This window comes from Stegodyphus dumicola, chromosome 9, assembly GCF_044657685.1.
Source record: "Stegodyphus dumicola isolate Sdum_Otavi_A_Nest chromosome 9, ASM4465768v1".
NCBI lineage: Eukaryota > Metazoa > Arthropoda > Arachnida > Araneae > Eresidae > Stegodyphus > Stegodyphus dumicola.
In genome coordinates, this window is record NC_140776.1 from 87136689 (window position 1) to 87161306 (window position 24618).

At 33.8% G+C, this 24618-nt stretch overlaps 1 protein-coding gene and 1 long non-coding RNA gene across 3 annotated transcripts in view; one reads left to right on the forward strand and one right to left on the reverse strand.

The window, feature by feature from the left end:
• Positions 1 to 642: 642 nt before the first annotated feature.
• Positions 643 to 24618, reverse strand: part of LOC118194847 (uncharacterized) — a 69295-nt gene continuing 45319 nt past the window's right edge. Inside the window, exons 3-4 of the mRNA XM_035366057.2 lie at positions 15341 to 15495; positions 643 to 3955 (exon numbers count right to left, since the gene is read on the reverse strand). Of these exons, the coding sequence (XP_035221948.1) occupies positions 3815 to 3955; positions 15341 to 15495 (296 nt within the window). The 3' untranslated portion in view covers positions 643 to 3814. The remainder of the gene's footprint in view (positions 3956 to 15340; positions 15496 to 24618) is intronic.
• On the forward strand, positions 1865 to 23924 carry LOC118194848 (uncharacterized). 2 transcript variants are annotated; one of them, XR_004759156.2, is made up of 3 exons: positions 1865 to 1964; positions 13001 to 13253; positions 22430 to 23924. It is a non-coding gene; the product is annotated as an uncharacterized LOC118194848 (long non-coding RNA). The 2 variants fall into 2 exon arrangements; XR_004759157.2 differs by having other exon boundaries at positions 13037 to 13253.

The following is a 24618-nucleotide window of genomic DNA, read 5'->3' on the forward strand; positions in this document are numbered from 1 at the left end:
CCATTGCTCTTGTTTACATTTGAAACAGCAGGTTAGCGGATTTGTTGCCAATCTAGAGAAACTTAGCTTCGCAACAACAAAGATAACGCCTTCATTTATTATTTAAATCATGCTTAATCCTTTCTGGAATTTTTTCGAGGAAATAAGCGTTTAAGATTTACTTCGTAATTTTTAATACAGATATTTTGAGTTTTTATGTATTTTTGTCTTGTCGCGAAGTGAAAACTGAATTAATTGAATGAGAAATAGTCAATCGTCTGTGAAAAACTGTTTCTTTTTTGTTTTGTTTGCTTAATTTCTTTTATACATAGTTCTAAGAACATGTGGCAACGATTAGATAATTCTTTAAATGATATAAATTTTGTACATTCTGAATTATAATATGAACGAAATATAATACTGTTAAGTAAACGTAGCGCCTGAGTGTCGCTATGGTAAACAAGGTGAATTTTAAAGCATGCATTTATTCTATTGTGGTTTATGCGCTGTCGGCGAAGTAGGTTTAATTCAGTCTAATAAGTGTAAATGAAATGCAAGAAAAAATGCGTATAATTTAATATTCCGTACAAGGAAGTCATGTGGTGTACACATCAGATTTTTTTCATTGCCATGACAAACGAACATGAATAACGCACCAGAAAATCTATAAATGAAGCTATTTAATTTACAGTGCAATATAAATTTTATTCAAAGATTTGAAGATACAGATTTTCTTAATATTGATTCTTATTTGTCAAGAAATAAATAAGCTCAGTAGCGAATATTTGCACTAAGAATAATCACTTTATTTGGGAATATATTCATATAAAAACATCTCTTTTCCACTGTTGAAATTAATAAGAGAAGAACTCGTTTGGCCGGCAAGCATCTTATGAAGGTAATTTCTAGTAATTTCTCTCCGAGGCTACAGACTTTATCAGAATGGTAACGCCATCAAGCCTCATGCTGTAGTGAGAAATAAAGAACTTATAACAATTTACATACTGCCAATGTAATTTTTTTTCTGCTTATTACGAATATGTTGATAAATTAAAATTATGTTTAATTTCTTATTATTTGTTGATCAAGATAAGAGAGAAATAATTTAAAGTTGCATAATCAGGTACTCGACATTTATAGTCAAATTCTGAAAGTTTATTACTCATGGCGCTTACGAAACTTAATTTAACTTCTTAATTTGAGTAGCTAAATCAATAAGGACTGCATTTATTCATTATTCATGCTTTTAGGGAATTACAGTAATAATGATTCGGAAAATTCTGATTAGCTCCACATTTAAATATGAAGTGTTTTATGAATAAGTTCGTATTATATATGCATGACTTCTCTTCATTTTAAAAACAAAATGTTGTAAGTCTGGGAAGAGAGAAGTGAATACATTCATACTTTTATTTTGAATGTATTAGATGAATTTTTATTTACGCGTCGAAGAAAAATTTGATCAATTAGAACAACAATCTAGGTTGTCAGTATTTATTCTCAAGTTTTATCCCATTAGAAAATTTACTCTGAAAACTTAGTAAGTTTTCACAATACCTTTATTTTTATTTTAAGTATGTTATTTAATGATAAACACGTACGAATTATTTGAAATAAATGTCAGCCTAAAAGTTTAATAATTGAAATACAAACTGTAAAGAACAAAAATGTCTTTCAGTTTTAGTTTCAGTTCGCCAAAGTTTAGATTTCAGATGGAACATAAATGCAAATTTGATTTTTTCCTTTGAGATATTTTTATTATTGTTTATACATGTTTATGCAAATATTAATCGAGCAAAGTTAAATAGTTATTAAAGTATATTTTATTTTGTTCATAAATACTTTTATTTCGTTAAAAACAAATTCTTCTCTGTCTCCATTTTCAGATCGTACGTTCAGCTAGCCGCCCGTAAATTCAGGTTGAGTTTACTGTATTAAGTATTCATCTCTTCAATAGCAAATTAAAATATAAAAATATCTAAAAGGTAAGGAAAATTTTTCTTATAATTATAATTCTCTTTCTTAAAAATATAGATACATGGCAGGCTAATTTAAATTTAACCTTTTACAGATTGGTTTCTTCATATTTTTAAAGGGAATGTAACTTATGTAACTCTGTACACTAAATACTTTCAAAGCATAAAACATATCTGCATCAAAAGCCGACACATATATAAATAAGCTTTCGTGCAAAGCTATATTTAGAGTTAAGTATCGATTACAGTTGCATCTTAACAAAATGGTGTTTGTTTTAAATATCGATTAATAATAATATAAAATCGATATTTGCAAAATAAAGCTAGTCAAGTTAAAATCATGAGTAAACTATCATGAATTCAATATACATAATACAAGTATTTCATTGCTGTGTGAGGCTTCGTTATCGAAAGAAAGGCACATTCCTTTATTTGGAGTCAATGCACCTTGAATATAAATAGCATATTTAAAAGTATGAATGTATTCACTTCTCTCTTCCCAGACTTACAACATTTTGTTCTTAAACAAAAGAAGTCATGCATATATAATACGAACCTATTCATAAAACACTTCATATTTAAATGCGAAGCTAATCAGAATTTTCCGAATCATTATTACTGTAATTCCCTAAAAGCATGAATAATGAATAAATGCAGTTCTAATTGATTTAGCTACTCAAATTAAGAAGTTAAATTAAGTTTCGTAAGCGCCATGAGTAATAAACTTTCAGAATTTGACTATAAATGTCGAGTACCTGATTATGCAACTTTAAATTATTTCTCTCTTATCTTGATCAACAAATAATAAGAAATTAAACATAATTTTAATTTATCAACATATTCGTAATAAGCAGAAAAAAATGACATTTAGATAAAAAATAACATTTATGTTCCCTTTCGATAATAGATATGCAATTTACTATGAGACCATATCCAAACGAAATTATTCTAGTATGCAGCTTACTACACTTGAAAATCGTAACTGGAGGACGTTAAAAAGACATTTATAAATTTTAACTGGTTTGCTTTCGGGGTGCTTAAAGTATTGATCAGTTCTCACTCTCTGACAGAGTATTTGTTTGAAGCAATTAACACAAAGTTGCTTTAGGTTCCTTAATTTTAAAAACATACGAGCTAACATATTCATGAAAAAAAGTAAAGAGAAGATATCTGGAGCACTTTCTTTCAGCATAAACTGAGAGAACCTTATAAGGATTACATACCGATATCTTAGCAATTTCTCATTTCCATGATTAAGTGATTAACAATAATTAATCCTAGATAATGAGGTTTCAGGGGATGAAGAGCTTACGCATCTAACATAAACAATACGTCTCGGTGACTAGAGTATTCTTGACCAAGAGGAACAATTATACATACTAGTTCTGGAATTGTATTGATCAGTTATTAACTTTTATTGATCACTACTCCAACTGTTCCATTTAACAGGAATAAATTTTACTCATTCAAAATAAATTCAAAATTCATCAAGCTTTTATTACATATGAGACTAAGTTATGCTTAATTAAAAGTGCCTGGTGATTTTTTTCCAAATGTACTAAACTGCTTCTTCATTCTTTTATTCATGATAATTTGCTTCTAATTCATACGTAATCTAAATTCATTTTTTTCTTTTCTTTAGTAGCAACCGTTTCACCTTCTATCTGATTTAAAAAAAAAATAAAAAAATTCTAGCCTGAAAACCATTCTAGGCCAAATAGTGTTTCTATCTTTGCAAACACAGTTCTTTACATAAAAGCGTTCGAAGTTTCATCCTGTATTCAATGACCACAAGATATAAAGGCGTAGTGAAATCATTGACTCGATACATGATCTAAGATAGTCTGTGAACATTTCATTTATCTGATAGTTTCTTCATCTTGGGAATTTTCCGCTTGGTGGGTCGACGGCCTCTGTGTGATCGGATTAATGTTCTCATCACCATTCACGGAAAAGGCATTGTCATGTTCCGCTGCTGCCCTGTCTTCGATCGACTGAGGCTGTGGAAAGAATGAATAAATAAATAACTCTTCCATTTAAAACATAAGGAAAGTTAGATACTAAGCTATAATGGTTTAGCTCAAACGTATTAATTTAATTCAATTACATATTTCAAACATCAACAGCACGTTGGATCAGATAGAATTTTAAAATAAATTAAAATTTCTTTCAAAAATTAGTTTATGTCTAAACTTCTTCCAGAAAATTACTTATCGGGAAAAAAAGAACTCTATAACATTGCTAAGTCCGGAGGTTTTGTTATTTTCAGAATATTCCAAACATTAGTGAATCTATCTGTATACAAACAATATTTCCTCCTCTATTTAATAATTTTAAGCAAATATATGAAGCTATGTATATCATTATAGAGAAAGAGTGTTTTAATGCAAAATAAATTAAATTCATAACTAACTTATTGCAAACAGATTCATTTAGACTTTAAAACATATTCTTCCAGGGATGTGTTGCTTCAAAATCAGGGGTTACTAAATATAAATTATTTTTACATATAAAACAAGCTAAAAAAGTGATAACTAAGAGAAATATTATTAAAAAGGTATGAATTTCATTTATCACCAAATCTAAAACGAATTGTGAACATCACATTGTTCAGTTACACAATTAAAAATATTACAAATGATCTGCAGAAACACGTCCAATTAATCCATCAGATAAGAAAAAGACATAAAATCAGAATTGCTGAAAGAAAAGAAGTTTGAAATAGACATTGAATCAAGTCCAGGAATGGCAAATTTGGCTCCAAGTGATTTTTGGTGTTCACAACCGACAATAGAGGATTTCAACGCGCAAACACAACTTAGTCGTGAATCATGGAAACAAACGGTCGTGACTTCTTTAGTGTCATAGTTGGCAGTGGTGTGGTGTGGTGTATTTAATTATGGCAAAGCACACGAGGGCTATCTGCCTAAGGGAAGTGATGCCTTCTTGGAGGACTATCTAAGGGAAACTGGCTCGTATACACGTTACACATGGGGAAAAACACGAAAACGCCCATGCAGCCAGCCCGTTCGCGGGATTCGAACCTCGCACCGAACTACCAGTATTCAGCGACTTTACCGCTCTGGGGCCATAGTTGGCAAAGACAACTCGCTTTCCGTGCCAGTCGGAGTGGAAAATCGAAATCCTCGGGGCGTTCACTTTTAATCCTCGGTTTAATAATACATAAGTTGGAATTCCTGTTTGCCTTGTTTACTATTTAATATTCATCATAGTGGTAACATTGTACTATCGTATCTAGAAAGAATATCAATGCTTCTTAATATTTTCTTTCTGTTCAAAAATGGGAATACCATCTTACTGTATTTTAAATTATAATTGGCTACTTGTGCACTTCTTTTGCATTATACAGCCCATTAAAATAAATAGTAAACGAAAAGTTCAAAGATTTAACCATTTGTTACTTTTGTAGCTTTTTGATTCATTTGATTACTTTTTACGGTGGATAAATGTTATTGCTTAATATGAATTTATTAAAGAGGATATACTGGAGAAACATTTTTTAACTTAACGCAAAAGATATGAAACAGATGGTCCCCAAAATAGTAACTTGGATAAAAGGAGAAAAAGGGTCTTAAAGCTAAATTGAGAGCTCAAGGAAAGGTTTTTGAAAAGTGCATATTAAAATCATAAGCAGTAATTTTTGCATTATTCAATATAAGCCATATTTTAGCAAAAGTAAAAATACGCAGTTGTCCCAAAATACAGTAATGTTGATCGCTTGGATAAAGTGTATGAAATCAAGATGTGAGTTAAGCATATCGGTCTGAGGTGACCATATACCATATTAAAGAGAATGTTTTTATACAGGAGGTGACTAATTTTTTCCATCATTTTCCAATTTCCAAAATGTGGTTTTAATTTTAATATTTTGTGAGTAATCAACTTCTAAACATTATGTTTATGTGAACTGATGCTTTTGTACAAATTCCTATTAATAATTTTTCGTTATTTATAATTTTTATTCCTGTCATTATCCTTTAATTTTGATGACCAATGTATTTTCGTGTAAACGTCAACGACCTCAAAATCAATGATAATGCTTGATCTCTTAAAACATTAAATCAATAACTATTTAGCGAACACTTTTTCTTCCACATTTCCAAATATTGAGGAAGTTGCCGAAATACACTGGTGTGCAAAACTTAAGCAACAATGTAAATTTTAATCAGATAGCCATAAAATTGTAGAAAAGAGGTTCTTGCGTTCAGTACAATGAACGCACAATTCAGTAGAGAGGTCATGCGTGTGCAAATGTCAAGAAAAAAGCGTCACAGGATTCGTGAGCGTATACAAAACGCGTACGGTCGGCGAGCTCAACTCGAGATTACCATAAAAGGAAGGATGGAGATGCAATTAAAGACATTCGCTGCAAGTACAAGGAGTTCTTTCGTGAAATATGTGGCTAGAAGAAATGATCTGGATGACTTCACACGTAGAAGAATGATCGAAAATCTGGAGTAGGGGCGAAGTGTCACCAATCTAGCTGAAAAGTTCGAAATCAACAAAAGTGGCGTTTCGCGCGTTTAGAAAGCCTTCCATACCATAGATACAGCTATTAGAAAGGTTGGTGGTGGCCGTCCCAGGAAAACAAATGCAACAACTAACCGATATATAGTCTTGCAGTCGAAAAGAGTCCGAAACCAGTCAGCAAGCGCCACAGCTCAACAACTGTAAACAGCAACGGGCGACAATTGTCATGATTTAATGTGTCCAAATACCTTCACAAAGGTGGCCTATGCTCCTGCCGTCCTCAACGCTGCATCCCTTTGAAAGTTGGCCATCGGCATCACCATTTACAGTGGTGCAAGGAGCGCAAAAACTGGGCATCTCATCAATGGAGTCATATCCTCCTTACGGATGAGAATCGTTTTAGTGCCACAAACGATTCTCAACACAAATTGATTTGGAGAGAGATCGGGACATGGTTTAATTTCAGTAACATTACGGAAAGAGACCGTTACTGTGTCCTGAAGATCTCGTCTGGAGAGGCATTATGCTGAACGGGCGGACGGAGCTCCACGTTTTCGACAGAAGTTCTGTAATCGGAGATCGCTATCGTCAGGAGGTGATCCTTCCCCATGTGCGTCTGTTGCGAGGTGCCATTGGAGCAGACTTCGTTTTATGGATAATAATGCAAGGCCACATCGGATTCTTGCTGTTCAGAAGCTAGTGAAAAGTGAAGATATCACTCGAATGGATTGGCCAGCGTGCTACCTTGATTTAAACCCCATAGAACATGTGTGGGACGCTTTGGGGAGACGTTTGTGACACTATTACATCCTCCAGGGAACACCCAGGAACTGAAACAGATGCTGACTGAGGAATGGGCAATCTTACCTCAAGATCTGTTGCAAAATCTGGTGCTGAGTATGGACAGACCGTACGAAGCAACCATTGCAGTAAGGAGAGGGTATATCCCATACTAAGGAACACCCGCTTGTTGTTCTTCCTCTTGTACGGACAATCATGTGTAACAATACTATGAGTTCAATAAAGCCTGTTTTTGTTTGATTCCATACTGTATACATTGTATTCATTTTTAGAGCAATTATGCTCTCGTCATCGTTTAAATACAAAATTCTCTCGCTTAATTCTGAATTTCATGTCTCTCAGATGATTTCTCGTGGAGTTATGCCAAAAAGAACACCTGTTGCTTAAGTTTTGCACACCAGTGTAAATTCGAAACTGAATAAGCTATGAGCCGCAGTAGTAATTCTACGTTGCGTTTAAATGGACGTTTTAACGTCTGGACTTGCAGATAAACAGGCACATTTATTTGGATTTTGTGAATACTTTATTGAAATCCATTGGGTTCAATACAGGATGCTATCGACTAATTTAACTGTGATAATTCGGCGTAGATAATCTGAGAACAGCGTAGATACATCAGATGGCACAACGGAGAAGAAAAACATAAACAGAGGTGGCGTTGGTTCGTTTACTCGTTGGTAGAGTTTTATTTCATTTTTAATACAGGTTCACGTATCATCATTATGAGTGCTCTATGCAACCTGCAATTATACAGCTTACATCTTTACATAGGGCCTGTGCAATAGTGACAGCAGTATTTAAGGATTTTTTGAGCTCTGCGATTGTATAAGAGCCATACGCAGTATAGGAGGGTAAGATGACATAATGCGGATTAGTTTTCAGATATGATGGTGTTTCGATTCCAGGAAGGGGACTCAAGTCAAATTAAAGTTAATAATTTTTAGTTTCATATTTTTTTATTTTACACACATTTCAGATTTTTTTTTTATTTTACACACACACACACACAACCACACACATTAGTATATAGAAAGAGAGAGAGAATTTGGCCACTCCTGCTCGAGGCAAAAAATGGAATACAGTCCTTATAGCTGCAGCTGTCTAACATTAAATTTTATTCCATTGTCATGACTAACACAGTTGATCTTTATACACACTGTGATATGGGAATGAATATGGCTTTATTCGAGAAAATAACACTATTGTAAGAAACTATACATAATTCTTTCTTAACAAAGTTTTCCCAAAAGTGACTTAAAATGGTTCTCCACGAACTTTGTTAATTTTATTAACATCGATAATTTCTTAATTTTTCAGCGAATGTCCATGAAGTCATACATATAATATCTCAGCATTCACCTAGCTGTTTTTAAATTGCATTTTATGTAGAATTTTCTATAACGGTTGAAGTATTTATCAAATACGTATTTACATATAAAAATAATAATAAATGCATATCCATATAATATTTATATATAAAATTTTAATGTATAATTTAATTATTTTGTAACATCGTAGATTCATTAGGTTTACCGAAATAGGAATCATGAGAAATTAACAATGAATACGGGATTCGGAAACCGGCCTTTCCGACTAAGAGCCGGACTTACTTTCATGTTATACAACAAAGGAATATGGTAAACAAGAGAAGGTTAGTTCAAGTTATTTAAATATGGAAAAACATTTAAGGGCCATCGGCCTAATGAGAGGAATGCCTTCAAAGGTATTTCCTCCGCCTTCTTAGCATGCCTTCGTGGTGTAGTGGTCAGCACGCTCGGCGCGTATTCTAGAGGTCCGAGGTTCGAGTCTCATCTCCTGCTTTCAAAAAGTACTTAATATCTCTAAAGCCTTCGTGGAGAACTTTCTAAGTGAAACTTGCTCGTATACACATTACATATGGGAAGATCTACGAAAACCAACCATTAAGCTTGGGATCGACACGCAGAACGAACTACCAATATTTAGAAGTTTTTAAATGCTCGACCACAGATGGGGCGTAAGAAAAATAGTGGTTGCTTCTATATTGCTAAATGTCGAAACGAAATCACATGAAAGCATGCCTTGAGAAATGTAACTAGGGTCAATATTCCTTAATATCTATCTAAGACTACTTAAGCTATCTGCACAAGCGCCATTGCTTTAATTTCTTTTTCTTGTTACGTTACCTATATTGTCTTCGAAGCAAAAAGGAAATGTGAATTGAGTGGCAATTATATATCCATTGAATTTTAATAGATGGCTTATCCAGACAGTACATATTGCGTTTTACGCAATTAGCAACTCCTTTTCTTAAGCTAAATATTTTAAAGTATAATTACAAACCGGAGGCTAGTTTTGCTAACCAGAAAACTTCGTTTGTATTAGAGAAATTTTAAATTCCATAACTGAGAACAAAAAAGAATATTTTTACATTATTCTGGCATCAGAACATTTTTATACTCTGTAATTTGCAATTTCCTTCTGCTTTTTTCCCTTAAGCAATGTAAACTTTTGCAATATCAATGTTTGCATATTTAATAGAAACGTCGCGCAGAGGTTGAGAACTTAAGTTTTTGCTAAAAATGTTTGTTTACGAAATCATAAATATGAAACAGATGCTTTCAAAACGACAGACTTCACTTAATTCTCGTAATAAAATATTATACTGAATTAATAAACTATATAGGAGTTATTTTATAACTAATACTTCAATTTGCTTTAGATACGCTTTGTATACTACAGTTTTTCGCCCTTTGTTTTAATATGCGATTTCACTCTTTTGCTCTTCTGCTGTATATAATGATTTTATGAATCCAGTTGGAGTAATTTTATGAAAGTATTTAAGGACAATTAATAAGCAAAGAGATTTCTTGATTACACTAATCTAATCGATTGTTTCGCTCCAACGATTTTTGATTTCAGATGCAACAGAAATTGTACAATGAGCTAGAGAATAATGCAGCTCACTACGCAATTTGTTTCATATCACAATTACTCTTAATTATACTCCTAAAAAGACCAGGAATGAAGAAAAATGTTTGAGGGCACGTTTGCATAAAATCAGATTATTTTTAGCTATTAAATACGAAGTATGAAATATAGATAATCTTACTTCTTTCCTTCAGACTTTTACAAATATATATATACAGGGTGATTATAAAATAGTGTGAAGTATTTAGAGCCCTGTAGCGACTAAAGTATAGGACGAAACATAACCAAATTTAATGAGAGTACATAGTGGTCCATGGGTCTTAAAGAAAAAAATGTTGTTGTCTTGTCCATATTACATGGAAAAATGGCTGCTAGAGCCTACTCAGAAGAGAAGTTCCACTTCTATTCCCCTCCCCAAATTTTGAGGGAGCGCACACCTGGGGTCTCCCACTCCTCTCCTCTCCCACCAATCCACACGAAAGGACTTTCGGCGCATATTTAGAGTGCCGCCATGCTGCACTGACACTATACATTTACAAACATCCATGTCTTCTCCGGGATTCGAACCCGGGCCCTTCGGTACCGTAGTAGGCTCCCTTATCCACTATACCGTCTGCGCGACAGTAAAAATGCCATCCGTATTAAACGAATGAAATGTATTAAGTTGCATAATCGCATTCCGTCTACGTTCACGTGTATAAAAGGAAGGGTTGGGAGAATTCTCAGCATTCTGAGGTCAACTGCCTTTTGATGGCTGTCACCTAATGTGACCGTGCTTTGCTAGTCACCATGTATTGTAAGCGGAACTAGAATGCCAGTGATGCCCTTCGTGAGTTTCGGCGATTAAAGAAGTTTCGAAAGAGACCGATGAGCATGACAAATTTAAGGAACATAAATCAGCGATTTCAAACTACAGGAACTTTAGCACAGCAACAAAAACGGAGACGCAAAGCGGATGGTCAGGAACAAGTTGAAGAAGTTGCAACTGCTGTTCTCGAACAGGAGATGGTGTATGTGCAAGGTACTAGCAGTACATGGGCAGTATCCCAGCACACGCAGATCCCAAAATCAACGGTGCGGAAGATTCTGCTTTAGATGTTGAAGTTTCACCCGTCTGATTTTCTGTTCAAGAATTGCTCCTTGACGACGCGGATACCAGATTTGATTTTTCATTTATTTTCTTAGCACACGTGAACGTTCATGGCAGATTTTATGGAGTTACGAAGCCCATTTTCATTTAACAGTGGTATTTACCCACACAACTGCCCCGTTTGGGCTGCGAATAGTCTGCAATTTTATGTGCAGGAATTTCTCCATTCGCCAAAAGTCACAGTGCGGTGTGGCTTTACAAATATTTTACCAAAGGTCCTTACTTTTACGAGCAAAATCGCGAAAGTGGACCAATGAATGTTGACAATTACTGTTGACATGTATGCCGATATGCTACAGAACTTCGTGGTTCCAACACTGCAGCAACGAGGATTTTTTGTTTCGACAGTACTCATACAAAATGGTGCACCAGCCCGCACCAAACTTAAGGTGCAGCGCGTGTTGTAGCAATATTTCTCCCACAGTTGTAATGCCTGGTCCTCCGAAACTGTAACCCTGAAAATAGGGAGCGCCCTGTAGGCGGAAAAAGGGTAAGTTGAAGACTGGTTTTTGGTGGAAGAGGCCGAATGTTCAGTATGCTCAATGTGGTAATTTTATAAATTTAACAATTCTATCAACTGATATATTTCTATTTGTACAAAGTGTACATAGTTTACGTTGAATGTGTGTGAGTAAATTAGTAAGGTAAATCGGAGTCTATTAATTGCGGGCATGACACCAATACCGACCATGGCTGGATCTTACAATGGTATTTCTTAAAGGTGGTTTGTATCAAGGGCATGTCCGCGGTATCACAACTTTGAAAGATCGAATAATCTTACAACTTTGAAAGATCGAATAATCTTACAGGTAAGACAAACTAATTCTGACATGCTGCAAGCCAACATGGGAAGTGTCATGCAATGTATGCACTTTTGTAACAACACAATGGTGGTCATATTAAATCTCATTTGAAAGTAACAATCACTTTTGGTTAAAAACATTTATTTGTGCTCTCTATCGTTTGGCATTTAATCATTCATTATTCCCACTAATGCATTTCTGCAGTGACAACATTTCCTTTGGTGGCGACTTTTCGCACTAACTATTTTGGTAATTGAAACTCATAGTCCACTACGTACGCCCATCAAAATTGGTTATCTTTCGTCCAATACTTTACTCGCTAGAGGACTCTGAATACCTCATGTTATTTTATAATCACCCTGTACATATATATATATTCATTTGTTTACTTACGTAACTTTTTTTTGTTTTTTCTCCTCAAAGAGTCAAGAAGGATGAAACGTGTATTCAGAACACCTTAATTATTTATTCCCGACGGAGGCTAATTATTTACTGTTTTAAATAATTATCCCCTTCGAGTCTCTTTGAAACATTAAATTATAAATAATGAAGGTGCAAATTTTTATAAGTGTTTTAAAAAAATAGTTTTATTTTTTATTTATTATTATATTAATTTAATTTATTTTAATAATTTAATTTTTAAAATAATTTTACTATTATTATTTTAATTTTATTAAAAATAATTTATTACGTATTTTACAAAAATCTTTGACTAATACCTAGTTCAAAATGCTTAATTTAGTTGCTAATTATTATCTTAACTAATATTACAGTTAAAATGTTTCTCAAATTTTCCACGATAATATATTCCACGATAATCTTTATGATAACTTTTTCATTTTGTTTAATTATTCGTACATATATATTGGGTGCGCTATTCTATTTTTCAGATACCTGTTGCTTCATTTATTTCCTTTTTTGTGCAGAATTTGATGATAGGGAACACAAGTACAAGTGACGGGGTCGTGGGCCCTGTGTCTCTACCATACTGGTTAATCAGTACAGCACCACGTCCACCATTAACTAGAACAGCCCCAGATGTCAAGAGGGGGGCACACTGGCGCCTCGCCGATTTAGTATCGATACTATAATTTCTCTTGCTCAATTCTAGCAATAAAATGTGTGTTTTCTACATCTAAACAGGTGTGTATAAATTATTGCTCATTTCTTTAATACAGAGGTCAAGTTCTAAAATTAAAATTTTGAGTTAGATAACAGGGTAAAAAATATCGGCTAGGTTTAAGCATAATAGATTTTATCTGATCTAACGGAGACATCTGGCACATCTGACACTACTCTACAATGCCGAAAAATCAAGTTTTTCTTCAACTGAAAAGTCTGAACTTCACGTATAACGAGCTAATTGACAAAAATACCGACTCCGTTAGGTCAGAAAAACACACCAATGAGAACGACCCTTTATTGTTCATAAAAAGCCGAGCGAAAGAATCAGTAACGAGATTAAATTATCTCCAAGCCAAATTTACCTAAGCTTATTCAAATTGTCTCAAATAAATTTGCCTAAGCTTATTCTTATATTAATTTTCTTAACTTTCTTAACTTACTATTTCCCCCAAGTTATTGAAAGCAAAAAGAATGAAGCCAGAAATATATGAAGCAAGATTTAATTGCTAGCAGCAACAGACGCTTGTAAAATATTCAATTTTTTGTTAAAATTTATTTCCTTTCATCATGATAATCTTACCCATAAAATATAAATCTAATTCGTAATCTAATCCCATAAAATATAAATCTAACTCGTGGTGCTATTCTTACACTAATTTTTTCAATGCAGTTTGTTTTAATGTTAAATAATGTGTTTATTATAATCATATTTAATGACAGAATTAAAAAATGTAACATTTCGAAACGCGAATGCTATTTTTGTAGAATATGAAATGCGCGTTATGATTCGCAGTTTTCTTTTTCCTGTATACATGTAACTTTTTATAATAGGAAAGAATTCAAAATACTTGCTAGTTTTCGTAGAAAATGGGGGGAAATGAAATTGTTTTATTAAATACAAATTTTAATTTCGCATTAAAAGAAGGATATGCGTAAAGCCAATAAAACTTATATTAATTTTTGAAAAATTGCAAAAACGGATGCAGAAGCAAACGCACAAAATTCAACAGTTCTGAAATAATTAATCTCCACATATGAAACATGAAACTTCACTTATTTATGCTTGCCTAATTTTCTTTTATAATTAAAATTCTTTCAAATATTTATATAATCTTTTCGAAACAAATCGTTTAATCTGAACATTAATTTCCGAGTGTCGAATGGCTGTGGAAAAAAAACAACAATGCCTACAGGGGAGTTATTTTGAAAAGCACAAAAAGGCATGTTCGCCTGGAAAAGCTATTAAGTTCCAAAATAATAAATATTTTCATTTTGTGCCGTAATATATTTTTTGTGATGTCAAACAGATAAGGGATGGCTGCATTGTAAAATAAGTCCAGCTTAAATGAAATTTATTGTGCATTAAACTTCTTTTAGAAGACAGGCCGTCCCTTTTGCTTTTTAGCTCACATTTCTGAACGAACTTAATTATAAAGCGTAGCAACGCAAGGATTATATACTAGCTCTCTTTTGTGCCTCAGGTTAATTTAAATTCGTCATATTTGTTTTTAAAAAACTCATGTTGTTCTTTTGGTTATGCAGTAAATACATTTGAAAATGTCTTATGAAAATGAAATAACTGAACGTAAATATAAATATGACTATTAAGGTAGATTTTTATAGTTTATTATTACATGTAATTATGTCCAAATCTGCAGCATCTAATATTTACAACTCATTCCACTTCTTTTTCTCTGCATAATAACCATTAAGTAAATTTCCTTTACCCTCTTGCTGAATCTTAATATAACCAAAACACGGTTCTGCCTTTGTTTTATTACTCAAATTACAAATTATAAACTTATGCAGAGTATAAATTTATTAAACTATAACATTAAAATAGAAAGCTTAGAAGAGTCATCAAACCGAGTAAGAAGAAGAAATCTTTTGATAACTGTTCACCACCGCAGGGAATATAGTTTTAGTAATAATGGAAAAAGTAATATAATTTTTTTCTGTATTTGCTTAACAACGGAAGTAAAATATTTGCTTTGTCTTATCTGTATCTTTAGCTAAAATCTAACCATGAGGGAATTTCTATCAAAGCAATGAAGCAAACAGTTTTTGTGATTTTAAATGAAAAAAAAAACTATATTAATACTTACAGTGGGAAGGAATATATTATTATGAATGTATGTATTTCCTGCGAAGTTCTCATCGAGGTATTCAGGAGTGTATCCCGTTGTTCGTTTCTTCGTTCTGTCACTTTTGCTCCGCTGTTTACCAAATTTCCACTGATGAAACGCATACACCATTGTGCCTGAAATTAAAAATAAATCTGTTTTATTACTAATCCAATATTTAATTTAACTCTGAAAAGTGTTATTAATAAAAGCAAGCTACAGTGGTGTAAATACGAAGTGAAGTTTCCTAAAGTAGTATTCATTTATTTTATCTAACCAGATATATTTTATATTCAGTATTTTACTATCATTCTCCCTTTCCGTTTTCCTGTCAGAATGCTAATTTTGTAGGTCGCGCATATTCAAATAAGGTAAAAAGAGATAGCATTTAAAGGAAGGTTTTGGCCTGTTAAATCAGAGCGTGTTCCTCTTGTTGAAAGCCACGTTGCTAGTCACGCTGGCAGATCTGATCCAACTTGCGCCTTATTCATTTCTGTGTAGCCTTTTGGCTAACTTACGACTTAGTTTAGCTTTTATTTGAATTCATCACTTTTGAGTTACGCCATAAATTCTGGCTGGTTTGTAAGCACAAGGAGTGCCTTCTGTTAACTATTTAAGTTAGAAGGGTATTTTACGCACTTCTTACGTTTTCCTATTTTCTTATTGGGAATAGCAATAAGTCGCTTAAATCCATCAAAAATCTCAATTTAATGTATGCTTACTAAGAAGGTAGGACTCTACAAATTTAAAATTAAGATATAGCGATAACTTGTTCTCTTTGGATTCTGATAATGACAGTACAATGAGAATTTTTTACACTATTTCCTACATGTAATTCACCAGTAGTCAGTGCCTATGGTACATTACAGAAAATAGCCACAAATAAGGTTTTTCAACCCCTACAACTTGCCGCTAAAGTAAAACAAGATGCAAAAAGCAAAACAGAAGCTCTAAACACTATCCTATCAAGCTTTGTTAAAAACCAGATGGAATTTGATTTAGTAACTCACAGAGAAATAAGGCAGAAGTTTAATAGGAAAAGCTGGAAAAGCAGCAACAGAGATATTACTCTTCCTACAGACCACGAAGTTCATAATATCATCAAAGCCTTAGCAGACAAAAAAGCACCAGGTCCCGATGGCATAGATAATATCATTGTTAAAGAAATTCACAAATAATTCCCAGGTTTATTTCCAAAACTATGCAGAGCCTGCTGGAGACTCGGTCACTTCCCTAGAAGCATGAAACTAGCCGAAATTGCACTCTTTCACAAGCAGGGCAAAGATCCGTCAGACCCGGCATCTTATAGGCCCATAAGCTTACTGCCTTCAATCAGTAAGATTTTAGAAAAAGTAATTTTGCAACGCCTTAATTTCCACATGTGCAGGAACAAGTCTATAAACGAAAAGCAATATGGCTTCTGCGCAGGAAAGTCCACAGATAATGCCTTAAAACAACTGCTAGATAACATAGATCCCGCGAACGGGCTGGCTGCATGGGCGTTTTCGTGATTTTCCCCATGTGTAACGTGTATACGAGCCAGTTTCCCTTAGAAAGTCCTCCACGAAGGCATCCCTCCCTTTAGGCAGATAGCCCTCGAGGCTTTGCCATAATCACAAATACACATACACATACATAGATAACATAGAGCAGAACAAAGACAACAATATGGACACACTGGTTATTTCGTTGGACATCAAAGGGGCATTCGACTCGTTGTGGTGGCCAGACGTAGTCGAATGCCTAAACATCATCAAATGCCCAAAGGAAATCCTGAATCTTACACGCAGCTACTTGCAGGATCTTTGGATACAGGTTACAACGGACAATGATGTACTCAAAGTCAAGTTGGAAAGAGGCTGTCCCCAGGGTTCCTGCTTGGGACCTACACTTTGGAATCTTGTAGGGAACACAGCCCTTGCGCTCTATGACCAACAGCAAGGAGTGGGTATCCAGGCGTACGCAGACGACTTTTTATTGGTCATTTCTGGTAGCACGGACATTAGTTTAAAGGCACAAAACGCAATCAATACTTTTGCAAGCTGAGCAAATCAGCACAAATTAAATATCTCAGCAGACAAAACTAAGCAACTGTTTATATGTAAGCATGGAGCGCGAAATGTGATTCCCAACATTAAGCTAAATGGAGTCTCTATAAAAAAAAGGTCACTCACCTTAAATATCTAGGTATTATATTTAACAATAGGCTTTCCTGGGTACCACATATTAAAGAGCTGAAGCAGAAAATAAATCAACTTGGTAATTCCATGGTTAGAACATCAGGACCACATTGGGGCACTCCAATCACTATGCTCAAAAGCTGGTACAGAACAATCTCAGAAAAGATCATATTATATGGCGCTGCCATATGGGGAAGGAAGCTTACTGCCTATATGAGGAGGCAGCTTCTCACCATACAAAGAATGAAACTTTTGATGATATGCAAAGGTTATAGAACATCCCCAACTGCGGCACTGCAAGTGCTGGCGGGTATCCCTCCACTGGACCTTCTAGTGGAGAGAGAATCACTGTTAGTAAGGACATTGCGCCTAGAAAATAACGTCTCTCTGTGGCAAAAGACATTCTACCATACAGACTACTCCAAGAAAGAGAAGTGGTTAAAACATGGGAAAGACGACTGGCAGACAAAAATACCGTCTTTCAGACAGAGCTTCTTGCATTAAAAGCAGCCATCAATTTGGCAAAATATCAATTAGGATTAAAGGTCAACATATATAGCGACTCTGCCTCAAGTTTGGAGTTCATCCGAGGACACAAGACAAGGAGTCCTTTGGTGCAAGATATTCAGAAAATTCTCTTAAGTATCCCACCAGATGACAGACCTATCCTGATCTGAGTTCCAGCTCATGTGGGTATTACTGGCAACGAAGCGGCGGACCTGCTTGCGAAATCTGCTGCCAATGACTCCAGTAGATTGGAAAACGCAGTAAGTGTTCCGCAGTCCTATTTAAAAAAAACCACGCTCAATAGCCTTTTACAAGTATGGCAGAAAAGATGGGAAAAGGAAAGCACAGGAAGGAGAACCTACAAGTTCTTTCCAAAAGTCACGTGCTCAGTTAATACATACAGCGGAGCACAAACTCAATTCTACACTGGCCATGGTCCCTTCCCACATTATCTTAAGAGATTCCGCATACGAGCATCAGATTTGTGTGAATGTGGTGCGGTAGGTGATGCAGATCACTTCTTCTTCAACTGCTCACAAACCGATAAACTGCATTTAAAAATACCAAGCACTGAATACTGGCCGCAATGGGCGGAGAATACCCGCGGCAACAAGGAGACGAAAACTAAAATAGAGGAGGTAATCAGGCTTTGCTCAGCAAGATACTAAGAAATTCTGCCCCTCTTTTGAGATTTGTATCTTCGCAGCATAATTTTAATAGCAATTTAAAATACTACAACAACTGAATATCAACACTAGGAAAATAGCTCACCCCGTAGAATAATAACAGGACTGTAAAACTATTGTAATGTAAGCATATTACTATCCAGTTTGTATGTACTTGATAAAAATAATATTGTAAAGCAGTTTAAATGATATTGAAAATCCAGTCAATGTGTAAATGAATTACAAGTTTAATTTGATTATCTCAGTAAAAGTATTGTAAATATGAATTCATATAATGTTTAAATGTACACATAGCTGTCATGATTTTATGTATCTATCATATGTATCTTGTACAAGACAATGATTTTAATCAACATATCTATGCTTATACACAGGCCTTGTATGCCCATGTAATATTTATATGTATATATTTACACGGAGGAAATTTTCCCTTCTGCCAGGATAACTATTAACACTGTAAGACTTTTACAACAAAGTCAGGTCAGTGGTTATCTCAGGCGGCGCTCAGTAGTCAGTGCAGCTGAATTAAAATAATTTAATTAATTTTTGTAATATAATGATTTTTATAATTTATATATTTTTATAATAATTCAAATAATAATTAAGTTTCGTAAATGAATTTTAATTAATCAACACAAAAATTATCAAAATAAATTGACCCTTAACAGAAAATCAGGTTAAGCCATGTTTAACAAATACAACATTACATTTTTTAAAGAATGTCTCATTTATAATCTCATCATGCATTGAGTAAAATTCAGGCCAATTCCAGTTCGACTAAAAATAGTCTTTAGAAAACGCCATAGAAATCAAAAATATTCATAATAATAATTAAAACATACAGACATATTTCTGCACTTAACATAAGAGTTTTTAATTTTTGTATCAACTTCAGCAAACATATTAAAATAATTCTTTTTTTTTTCTAATCACTCTAAACCTAAACCATAACTTACGTTTTATTAGCTATACAGATATTTCAAAACAAATATACAACAAAGTGTCTTTATGATTAATTGGTAGGGCATTTAGTTCTGATTTTAGAAATGAATCAAATAAGATAGAATTTTTAGAATAATGATAATTTTGTTCAGTGATGCCTTTTAGAAGATATATTGCAAATTAAAGACTTTGTTCAAACCCTCTCGGAAGAAACTTCCAGCTCTTCTTTGCTTTATGAAAAATCTCTAAGGAAACAATCCATTCCAAAATCGAATTGGAAAAAGCTGTCAAGGTAATGGAACTTTCATTTGAAAAATCGAAGACAAATTTCATCGAAATTTCGGATTTTAACATTTCTGCAAATGGTAGTTTTCAGGCAGAAATTCTAATTGGTGTTTTTCTAACATAAAAGAAAGTGCTTCAGAAATATGTTCAAAAATTTTAAATGGGTAGCTATCTATAGCAACACTTATAACACAAGATTTTAAAGATTACATAAAAATAGACTTCTTGTTTTGAAAGAATCGGGTATGAAAAAGTACTTTTCTTTAAAATGTTTTTTTACGAATCTTACAGAAATATAATTTTTGTAAGTTTTTATTAAAAGATGTTGCACTTAAAAAAGTTCTTTATCTAAGAATCTAACTCATTGCTTCCTTTTTTCAAAATATAATCACAGATATATAGCCAATTTATTAAGAGATATTTAACAGTAAAGTTTTTTGGAACGCCGTACATCAGCTTTTCTCAATTTATTGTCAGCGAACCACAAGTGAATCTGGAAGCCTGCCATTTTGAGCCTATGTTTATATATTTTATGTTTCCAAAAAATATTAAAATGTAAAATTCGGATGGGGCTTGTGCGCTGTCTGGTAGGCATAGTGGTATTGTAACTAAAATTAAAGCTATGGCACCTCATGTTACCTGGACCAATTGTTACATTCACAGCGAAGTTTTGTTCATGAAAGGCATGTCATCTAAATTCAAAACCGTGTTAGAAACGCACCATTTAGATAACCAACAGTGTTAAAGCGAAACCTCTAACAACGAAATACTTTCATGACTTTTTGAGGGCAAGGGTAATGAGCACAAACAGCCTCAAGTTAATTGTTTTTCGCTGGAAAGGCTCTTTGAATTAAAGCAGAAAGTCCTGCTATTTGTAAATGAAATTAACGAAGTTTTACTTCTTTTCATACTAATGACTTGTGGGTGCTAAGTACATTGGCGTATCTTTCAGATGAATTCAAAAACTAAAAAATTTAAATCTTTTATATAATCTACAAGATAATTCTTTGATTCTCTATTTTTTAACTTCTGTTGGGAAATAAAGGGGCTTGTTGGTTATTTGCATGAAACAGCGAAATTTTTCCCCATTTCTAGACCACCATTTTAGTTTTTCACCATTTTAGTTGAAAATGATATCATTATTGGAAAAGAATTATGCAGGATCATGTTCGCATCTCGAAACTCTGAGGTTTCAGTTTGAAATTAGTTTCCAGATGGTAAGTATGTATAATTAAGTTTCATGGATTTGGGAGCCTTTTCACGGTGCTACTAAAAATAACAAACTGTCATTTGAACAGTCAAAAGAGAACAATTAGACTTGCAAATGACACTGGGCTCAAAATGAAATTCCACGCAGACGATATGGTTAATTTTGGGACCTCATTTCCGACGAAAACGCAATATGATGAGCAGTACAATGGGCTCTTTAAAAACATTTATTCAGTTTGCTTCTACGTATATGTGGGAGGATATTCATCATTAACTCAGATAAAAACAAAGTATCGAAATCAACTTGATGTATACGCTGATCTCTGGCTTAAACTTGCTTGTATATATCCAAACATACAGCAGGTGAATAAGAATCCGCAAGGCTCAACTATGTCAATAATGTGAGTGCTAAAGTTAATTTAATTTACTTCATAAGATAAAGTTTATCGAAACTCTAATAGCTTCAAATTATGTATTAATATCGAATAAAAGTTTTTTATTAACTTATTAGAAACATTCTTTTGTTAACTAAATTACTTAATACCAACATAAAATTAATTTTAATTAATTGTGTTTTTAAAATATAAGTATACTGGTAGTAATATACGCCAAAACTTTTCCTAATGGAACAAGAGTAAGGTGATCCGCATTTAATCCAATTTATTGAAGCGGTCCTCAACTGGAAAAAATTTGAGAAACGCTACTGTATAAGATATGCTAATTATCGCTTTCCTGTTTGTCTAATATAAAATATTTTATTTGAAATCATCCTTCACTTTTACCTTATTAATATTATTTCTATGCTTGAATACATTGAATATAATAATATATACATTCGATTTAAATTGCAACTCTTTGTTAAGTTATCAATTCCATGCTGACAAACTTAGCTCCAAGTTAATTACATCGCCAAATTAATGTACATGATAAGCAGTGATCGAATTTCTGAACATTAAAAACTGAATCAGATCAAAGTTATTATTATAAATTTTAATATTAACGTCTCTGTAAAAGTGCCGTTTTCTTTTTCCCTTGACCACTTCCTAGATAAGCGATTTTATAATAACATTCGATTTAATTTTCCATAAAAATTTTAAGACACGTGTTTCTTTCAGGTGCAAGAATTTTAAACTCCGAGTAATAAAGTTACTATATTTTGAAATACCTGACCCATAACTTTATTATCAGATTTTCAAAATTCGTCTTACGCATCAAGGTTGCATATGTCCTCTATGAAATTGACTTGTTTCCTTTGTTCTCAGATGTCACTGGTATGCTGAGAAATGATGAAGACGGCGATCCACATGGAGATCAGTTTGAAGTAGCGAGGCATCTTTGAGTTTCTGACAGCTGCGGACTGCTCCCGTTTTCAGTCACCTGTGCTTGATCAACCCTATAACTAGATGATGCTGCGCAGCATCAAAAAAGGATCATCGAAATTGTGTGGACGAGATGATTCGTGCTAACTGTCGAAGTTAATTAGTGCCAGTGTGTAGAGAAACAGAGGAGAAAAACCTTTCAAGATTTGTTTCTTCGTCTTCAAACGTCCAATAATTGAACTGATTATACGGTGTGGCATTATATGCACAACCGGTTCACTTTAGTCCGATACTTTGACTGACACTTAATGAGGTTTTAATGTTTGCAGCTATTTTTAACTTCGAGGGTCTTCGTCTCCCTAACTTTCAGTGGGACAATTGCGAGACCGTATGCTTCACAAGCTATCCTACATTTCCTCAATACACTTCGACTCCTGTTAGTTCGCGCATTCTCCAAATCTTTCACCAAAGAAAATTGTCTGGTCACTGGTTCTGAGAGATTGGCACGCTACATCTGCCAGTGAAGTACAGACAAAAGTGGGCGGGACACAGGAATTTCACCATTTATTTGTACAGATATTGTCGCATTGTCTTCGGAAAACGGACGACGGTCTCCTACCCCTCTCCCTCTACCACCAACAATTCGAAAGGATTTTCGGCTAGCCAACATTTAAAGTATTCTTCTGCCATATAGACAGCATTCACTTAATTTCATACATGGCTTTTCCGAGATTCGAACCTGGACTCAACGCTATGGCAGCCTACATCGCTAACCGCTATATCTGTTAGGATGGCGGCAACATCCCTCATCCAGGATAATAAAAGAACTCTGGCATAGAAATGAAGCCGAAGAAATGCAGTATCACAAAAAAAAAAAATCTGAATTTGCTCAGTTGAGGCCCCAGCCCTATAAAAGTTTTTATTGTTACCAAAGGCGAATGACTACTCGGGTTACTGATTTCTGTATATTCTCAACATCAAAATTACCTAACATTTTAATTATTTCAGCCTCTCATTAAAACGTATTTGAAAGTAAACATCATTATACTAACGTTGGCATGAATATAACCGCGTGTTTTCAATGGTGTAGTATTTTAACGGCGAGTAGTGTACTTCTATATGAGAGAAGACTTCTAAATAATAAGAGAAACAAAATTTGATTTCTCTTTGGATGAGAGCATTTAAATTTCACTAGTTTGTAACACAAATATAATTCAAGTAATCTTACTTCTTTAAGTGTGCACAAAGGCAAAACATTTTACCAAAAAAGTGGTTCATTTCTTAAACGAACAATGTTCAAAATATTAAAAATACCTTTTTAATCAATCATAAGTGCTATAATTAAAATACGTCAGTTAAAAATTAATTTAATTAAAAAATTCTTCCTATAATCGTAATAAGTATTTAAAATAAGGAAAATTCTTTTAAATTTTTTACTTAAAAACTTTTTGAGTGAATGGTATTGAATAAAAATCTTTTTAACTTTATTTAGATGCTTTCTTTTAATTGACTTTCAGTGCTTTCTTTTAATTGACTTTCAAATTACAATAATGCATTAAAACTTCAGATGTCTTACTTAGAATTAAGCCAAAACGAATGGATGTCAGATACTTTATATAATGTTTTCTTTCCCCTTGCTTTTATTATACTTGGAAAAATGTTTTCATTTAATCTCCAGTTAAACGTTTGGTGTTGGTGTATTTAATTATGGCAAAGCACACGAGGGCTATCTGCCTAAAGGGAGGGATGCCTTTCGTGGAGGACTTTCTAAGGGAAACTGGCTCGTATACACGTTACACATGGGGAAAACCACGAAAACGCCCATGCAGCCAGCCCGTTCGCGGGATTCGAACCTCAGACCGAACTACCAGTGTTCAGCGTCTTTACCGCTCGGCCGCTGGTGGGCAGTTAAACGTTTGAAGAGACAGAAAGTTAGTTTCATTTCCGTTGCCAGTTACATTTTTCTGATAGTATACCACTCCTTTTCTACAGTGAAAAGCATTTATTTCATTAATGTAGATATTAGAATATCTATCTAAAAGAAAACTTTCGAAATCATAAATTCAATTCTGTACATTGACGAAGCCTTTTCATACGTTAATTTCGATCAGTTAAATAATAGAAAATTTATC